Genomic DNA, 8,245 nt, shown 5'->3' with positions numbered 1-8,245 from the left:
TATCATGGAACCATTGGAGCTGGGCTGCTTTGAACCTGTTGAAACTGTGTTGCCTGCACTGTGCCTGTTGTCTGGAGAGTTGTGGTTGCTTTCATTGGGCCTTGCCATCAGCTGTTGCAGTCATCTTGCTTGGAATTCACTAGTTCACCTTGCTGTCTTCCTGTCAGAACTTCATTTAGTCACCTGGTTGTCATCCTCCCTCGACTTCTTAGTTTGCCTTGCTGGTGTTGTCCCCATGCCTTAGGTGCGGAAGAGACTGCAGCTTATCTTGCTCCTATTGCTTTTGCTATGTCCAGTCAGTGTGATATTTTCAGAAGTTGCTTGAAACTGACCCTAAGGACTGCATGTGCAGAATTGGGACCTGGGGAAAAATTATGGGGTTGGTGGTGTGAAAGAATCTCGCTTAACCCCACTTGTGTGTACGTGTATATGGACTGGGATAGGACATAAGGTTTTTAAAAGGGATAGATATTGGAGGGTAGATGCGGAGAGTTTCCTATTTTAGCATCTAATTTTGAATGGGGGGTGCAAATCAACAAGTTACCCTTTTATTTTGTATTAGTTTTTGTATTTGCTATTGAACAAATGTGGCTTTCTGGGAGAAGGAAAGGGTTAATGCAGTGGTGAAATTCAAAAATCTTTACTACCGGTTCTGTGGGCATGGCTTGGTGGATGTGGCAGGGGAAGGATACTGCAAAATATTCATCCTCACCCCACTCCATAGGTGCCGCCATCTTGTTTTTTGCTTCTGTGCATGCACACACCCGAAGCACATCCCTGAGCGAACCAGCAGTAAAAGAAGCCAGAACCCACCCCTGCCTACAAGTAACAATTTATCATCAACATCCTTTCATGCTGACTTTCATCTAGAAGCCAAAATACCCATAAGACTGTAACTGAAAAAGGTGCTTTACAAACAGTTTATAATAAAATAAAATCCCTCTTCTTTATTCCTATTTTCCTTTGCAGAATAAATTACTGGCAAGATGAACAGGATCATTCATCTGAGTTTGGCCTTGATAGTGTTTTCCCTCGTCAGCCATGGCCACCATGATGTCGATCATCACCACGATCATCATGACCCCAAAGCTGCTATCAAGATCCAAAGCAATGTTGTTGAATTTGCATTTGAATTTTACAAAATACTGGCTGCAAGATCACACGGAGAGAACATTGTTTTCTCACCCTGCAGCATTTCTATATTGCTTTCAGTCCTGTTATTAGGGACAAATTCAAACACGCATGCAGAGATTTTAAAGGGCCTTGATTTTAACATGACAAAAATTCAGGAAGATGAGATCCACCAGGGGTTTCATGAACTTCTCCATCTGCTCACACATTCAGAGGAGGATTACAAGCTGGATATCGGACAGGGCCTGTTTTTAAAGGAAGGCATACAACCATTGCAGACATTTTTAGATAAGATTAAGGAATTCTATGAAGCAGAAATCCAAGCCACAAAGTTTCAGGATCCAAAAGAAGCTGAAAAACAGATCAATGATTATATAAAGGAAAAAACACATGGGAAAATTGCAGAACTAGTCAAGGATCTTAACCCAGAAACAGTCTTTGTTCTCACAAACTACATATTCTTTCGAGGTAACCATCACCGAGAAAAGGAATGATTCCCCCACTAAAGGAAATATCCAAAGATGCTCTTTGAGACAGAGAAAAGCTTTTTGAGTTTGGTGAAAGAGGGGTGGAATTGCTCAAATTCAGGGGGAAAAAAACCCGTAATTTCTTATCAATACAAAGTACATGCACTGAAAAACTAGTCCAGAATAGAAATTTAAGTATATTCTTTACCTCTGGTATAACTACTTCACTACTGGGGGTTGTACGAAACAGAAACTGGGTATTTTTTTATAACCAAATTACATGGTTTTTCACTTTTGCAGAACTATTTTAGGAATGGTAGTTCCAGTTTTTAAAAGCACCTAAGAGAAAGCCCTCTTACCCAAAATGGAATAACTGATATCTCAGACTAGTGGACATTATTCCTGTTCTTCATAGAATTGGATTACAAATGCAACTAAAATGCATCCTTGTAGAGTTTAAAAACAAGAAAAAGAGAAATGGACTGACTGTTCTAAATAATTCTGTTTCATATAAGATCACAGGCTGAACATCTCTCTATCTAAACAGAGTATAAGTCCATAAGGCTGTGCAGAATTTAGAATGGGTGTTTTCTCTTCAACCAAGATTGAAATAAAATGTGTCATGAAAGAAGGTACATGGCCATTTTCTTCTGACAGCAATACAGAAGCTGCATTGCTTCACTGACTAAGCAGCATTTGCTGTGGATGTGCAGAAATAGGTCCCAGCTTTGCAAGGGGTGGTCAGCATAAGTAAATGAATCCAGAGCATCTTACTAGTTCAATTTTACCATCTCTTTGGCTACTGAGCCAAAGAGCTTCTTTCTTTACTGAAAGAAGATCACAGGATCTTCCCGAGGGCAAACCTAATTCACCTCATGCAGGTTTGATACTGTTATCAATATTATCCAAATATTATTGTGGGTCTTTTTTGTTCTCTTTAGGACACTGGAAGAATCCTTTTAATCCAGAATTCACAAGGGAAGAGGATTTCTTTGTGGATCACAACACAACTGTCAAAGTCCAAATGATGCATAGGACCGGTTGGTTTTACTCCTATTTTGATAGTCAGCTGTCTTGCACAGTACTGCAGTTAGACTACAATGGTACAGCCACCACATTTTTTGTTTTGCCTGATCCTAAAAAAGAGAAGGCATTGGATGCGAGTCTGTCAATAGACACTGTGAACAGATGGGCACAAAATGTACAAAGGTAACACTTCTTTTTACTGCTTCTATATTTCTCCGTAGTTAGTATATTCTTAAAGAATATGGAAAAATACTTCAGTGCCTTCGCATTCTGTACTAAGCTCTTCCAGAATAATTGTTGAGAATTGATTTTAAGATAGAGATCAGCAACCTAGATCTGTGCATGTCTCACTAGAGTTTCAGATACATCTCTTAGTAGTGTCCCCTGGGTATAAAAGAGAATCACAATTGATCCCAAAATTTATGTAGCTAACCAACACAATTTTCAAGAGAGTTGCTCTATTTTATGACCTTTATTGACATGGTTGTTAAGTGAATCACTGCAGCTCTTAAATTAATAACATGGTTGTTAAATGAATCTGGCTTTCCCAATAATCTTTGCTTGTCAGAAGATCATAAAAGTTGATCACATGACCCAGGGAAACAATTGCCAAGCATCTGAATTTTGATCACATGAGCATGGGGATGTTCAACTGTCATAAGTATGGAAAATTGTCATAAGTCACTTTTTTCAATGCCACTGTAACTTTGAATGGTCACTAACCGACTGTTATAAGGCGAGAATTACCTGTATTAACCATTGGATGGAAGTTCTTCAAGCCTGTTGGAAGTAACTGATGTTATAAAAATGAAACTTGTGTTTTATTTTGCCTGATAAGATGTTAAGTTAAGTTAAGTTAAGTTACGTTATGTTACGTTACGTTATAAGTTATTTTGGTATATTGGTTGGTTGTCTTTGTTATATCTTGATGTTTTCATTTAGTTTTAAGCCATCTAGAATCATACAGGGGTTGGACAGCATATAAATTCATTCATGCAATCACTCACTCAAGTCCAATAGTTATTTTGACAGCAGTGCCTACATCCATGATGGGGAACCTATGGCATGCGGAGCATTTGTTAGGGCACGCGAGGTGTTGTCCTGTCAGCTCCAGCACGCATGCATATACTAGCCAGCTGACTTTGGCCTTCTTTTAAGGTCGCTTCCCTGAAGGCTCCATAGGGCGAAAAACGCCCCTACGGCCAAACCGGAAATCACTGTTCCTGAATTTCCGGGTTGCCCATAGGGCCGGTTTTCACCCTCCAAATGGGCGGGGCAGGCTGTTTTCACTCTCCCCAAGCCTCTGGAGCCTGGGGAGGGCTGAAAAAGCACACCAAAAGCAGGGAGAGCGCTGGCCATGCGCACATGTGCACAGGAGGAGGGGGGTATTGCATGTGCATGAGTGCTGGAGTCACACATATAGCATTATGAGTGTGGGCATGCCCATGCACGACCCCCTTGCACTCCCATCCACTTTTGGCATTCAATCCAAAAAAGGTTAGCCATCATTAGCCTATATTGATATCACTCAAACATCTTAAACAGATTTACAATGGTTGCTATGATAATAACTAATACCAGGGATTTCTCTCTTAAAAGTCCAGCTTCCATATGACAATGATGGCATGGTTTTGTGTATATGTGTTTTTTACTGATTTTAGTAAATACTACTGGGTTTACTTCTTAACTTTGTGATGTCTAGAATAAAAATGACTTTTTTTTCTTTCTTTCTGAAGGAATACAGCAACGGTCTCCATCCCCAAGTTTAGTATTTCAGCCACATACAACTTAAAGGAACCCCTCTCCCAGCTCGGGATTACTGAAATCTTTACTGACGATGCTGATCTCTCTAGAGTCACCGGGGGGAGGGCTTTGAAATTGTCTAAGGTAAGTAAAATATTTATATTGTTTACATCATTTCACACAGGATTTAAGCAAGATGAAGCCAGATTTCATAGCAGCAATGTCAAAAAGGGGGAACTAGGTGTAAAATCTCACCCTTGCAGAACAGAAATTTCCCTTCCAATTACTGTTTTGTAAGCAAAATGTGTGCATCAGAGTATTTTTCTGGCATAAGTTCATGATTTTTCATCATTACAAAGAAGATAAAGATTGAGAAGGCAGCTTATCCACATTCAGTTTTTCCTCAAAGTAATTTTTCTAGAAAATTATTGGCCTATCAATAAAGACGCATCTGTCTTTACCCAGAAAGTCCAAGGAACAAGACAGGGATAATTGCACTTTTTAAAAAATATATAGTACAGGAAAAAATGCAACAAAGAAAGATCATAGAACAGGAATTGCAGCAATTGTAACATATCTTTAAAGAGAAATCTTGTGTGTTTGGACACATCCCATCTCATTTCTCTTGTGGTTATCAAAGAGATTCAGTAAGCTAGGAAAGTGAGGAGAAAAATGAAATATAAATAAACAGTCGACTTGCCTGATATCCCTATTTGCAGAAAACTAAATTTATCATAATTGCTACAGGTAAATATATATATATATATATATATATATATATATATATATATATATATATATATATATATATATATATATATATATATATATATATATATATATATATATATATATTATATATATATATATATATATATATATATACCGTATTTTCACGACCATAAGCCGCACTAAAAATCCTAAATTTTGATCCAAAATCGGCAGTGCGGCTTATAACCCGGTGCGCTTTATATGTGGAAAAAGATCTCCCAGCTGCTTTGCTCCTCGCGACTGCAATAGATGTCCAGAGGCGGCTTTTGGGGCTGGTGGGGATTGGATTTCCGGCTCGGTGGCCCCTGTCGCTTCTGGACGTCTGTTACGGTTGTGGGGAGCCGAGGAGAGTGTGGGGGGGGAGCGCGCGGCGGTTCTTGGCGCTCCGGAAGGCGGGAGAGGCGCGCGGTTTGATTTCTCCTCCCTGGACGTCGCGCCGATCCCCGTGTTTTTCGCATCGGGGCATGCTCTTGCAGCACGCCCCGATGCGAAAAACACAGAGATCGGGCGACGGTCCAGGGAGGAGAAATCAAACCGCGCGCCTCTCCCGCCTTCCGGAGCGCCAAGAACCGTCGCGCGCTCCCCTCCACACTCTCCTCGGCTCCCCACAACGTCCAGAAGCGACAGGGGCCACCGAGCCGGAAATCCAATCCCCACCAGCCCCAAAAGCCGCTTCTGGACATCTGTGGCTCCCGGCGCTCCAGGAAGCACCGAAAGCAGCTGGGAGAGGCGCGCGGCTTGGTTTCTCCTCCCTGAACGCCGCAGCAGCAGCCCCAAACTCACCGATCCCAGTGCCTTTCGCATCGGGGCGCGCTGCAAGAGCATGCCCCGATGCGAAAAACACAGAGATCGGTGAGCCCGGGGCCGCCGCTGCGACGTCCAGGGAGGAGAAACCAAGCCGCGCGCCCCTCCCAGCCGCCCTCGGCGCCCCCCGGAGCGCCAAGAACCCTCGTGCCGCTCCTCGCGATGTCCAGAAGCGTCGGGAAATGTGCGGCTTATAACCCGGTGCGCTTTATATGTGGAAAAAGTTAAAAAAATTAACGTTAATTGATACTGCGGCTTTTAATCCGGTGCGGCTTTTGGTCGTGAAAATACGGTATATATATATATATATATATATATCAGCACAAAATCTGTCTAAAACCTTTGTCTAAAAGCATAGAACACAGAATTCTAGACATCCAGTTTAACAATGCAATGCAACTCAGTGTCTGAGAAAGCTCCAAGCAATATGATTTTGGAAGTTGAAAACAGTGTCTAGAATAGCTATTTTAATCTCTTTAGTCTGTCAGTGGCTGAATTAAAGGAGGCCTAATAGTAGCCCTGCACCATATTAAGCCCAAGAGATCCTGACATATGTATGAAGATACCAAGCTTCAAGGATAGCCATGGCAAAATTGTTCTGCCTGATTTTTCTATTTTTGAAAGATGGAGCTCAGTAAAACATGCATTAATTATAAACTTCTCTTTGTTTAAGCCAAAAATAATTACCAACAATATTCACATTTTGAACTATCATTAGTTCAGTTTCTTCAATACTGTTTGACTTGAGGAGCAAATTGAGTTTCTTTGGTTCCTTTTTCTTCTTTTTGTCTCACTATACTTTGCTTCTTCCTTTTCAACCCAGCGTTTCAAAATTAGCAAATTTAAGATGTGTGAACATCAACTCCTAGAATTCACAAAGCTTTCAAGTTTGAAAAACACTGGCTAAAATAACACTGGCTAAAATAACACTTCTAAAGAGAAGCTACTACTCACCTCCACAGTGCATGGGCTAAAATTGCTACAATACCGAGAAAGTTAACCTAGGCCTACAGATCAGTGTTAGAAGTTGTCACCATTTCTGAAATATATTTTTTCTCAGCTGCAGACTTTGAACGTTTTCTTCCTTTCTTCTCAGGCTATCCACAAGGCTGTGTTGACTATTGATGAAAGTGGAACTGAGGCAGCAGGTGCCACTGCTGCAGAATTGATGCCTGTATCATTGCCTCCAGAACATCAATTTAACCATCCTTTTATAGTATTGGTTTTTAATAGACAGATCAATGGTACCTTATTTGCAGCCAAGATAGTAAATCCAACACAACTGTAAAATAAAATTTAAAACCCCCCCAGAGTATATTGGCTTTTGAATACAGTTCAAAAATAAAGTATTGTTGGAACATGAATTTCAAGGAGAGAAGGCAGGGGGGGAGGGTGTTTCAAAGGAAAATTAACAAACGTATTTGGCTCCTGTGTGAATCCTCATATGAAATGAAATGGTTTGTAAATAGAAAATTAAATGGAGCAGTGCTCATGTGGATTGCCTGAAGACTGAAATGAAAAATTGAGCAAAATAATCAAAGAACATAAAAAGATACATTTTCTTTGAGAATAAAGACTAACTAGACAATTTGTCAAATGCAATCAAACCAGTGCCCTTCCACTAAATTTTCTCTGTGTTCATCATCTCTCTTGGGCTCCAGAATACAACAATTGACTTTAAAATAGAGAAACCTGGGCTGTGGATCACCAACATTTTTTTTTTTTGAAACTGTCTCAGGACAGTTTTGTTGGATGGAACTGGAAATGCAGAATTTCCATAAAATAGTGCATCATGCAGCCCTAAAGAGGTTGTGTAGAACATGAATGGGCAATCTGGAACACACAATTTATTGTTTGTATCAGGGCTGAAATCCTCCTGGTTCGACCCTGTTTGGCCGAACTGATAGGGACGATTGTCCTTGGTTCTGTGAACAGGTAGTAAAAAAAAACCACTTCCGAGGATCTCAGTGCTCAGCTGTGAGTTGCACGATTGTCAGAAGCTTTCCCCCTGCTTTTTAAAGCATTTTTTTCCCTGCGGGTTTGCCTGAACTGGCAGGGGAAAAAATGCTTTAAAAAGCTTTAAAACAGACTGAAAGTGAAAAAAGTTGGCCATGATCACTCAAACACATGTCCTCCCCCACCAAGCCACACCCACAGAACCGGTGGGAGGGGGGATTAGATTTTACCACTGATTTGCACCTCTGGAATCTTCTAATATCATTGTATCAAAACATCACAATAGAACTTTAATTTATTTAATTAATTGCACACCATCAAGATAAGAGCCCTGGTGATGCAGTGGT

General features: G+C 40.7%; 1 protein-coding gene across 1 annotated transcript; it reads left to right on the top strand.

Moving 5' to 3' along the window:
* The first annotated feature begins 971 nt into the window (after nt 1–971).
* Nucleotides 972–7,249, top strand: LOC106552215 (alpha-1-antitrypsin). The gene is made up of 4 exons (XM_087725920.1): nt 972–1,599; nt 2,540–2,807; nt 4,361–4,511; nt 7,039–7,249. Exons 1-4 carry the CDS (start codon nt 987–989, stop codon nt 7,228–7,230), a joined length of 1,224 nt encoding a protein of 407 aa, XP_087582046.1. The 5' UTR covers nt 972–986; the 3' UTR covers nt 7,231–7,249.
* The last annotated feature ends 996 nt before the right edge of the window (nt 7,250–8,245 follow it).

Source organism: Thamnophis sirtalis, unplaced genomic scaffold, assembly GCF_051295495.1.
Source record: "Thamnophis sirtalis isolate CommonGarterSnake01/CBP01778 unplaced genomic scaffold, rThaSir2_p1.2 scaffold_1, whole genome shotgun sequence".
NCBI lineage: Eukaryota > Metazoa > Chordata > Lepidosauria > Squamata > Natricidae > Thamnophis > Thamnophis sirtalis.
The sequence above is the reverse complement of the archived record's forward strand: the minus strand, read 5'-3'. Positions and strand labels throughout refer to the sequence as shown.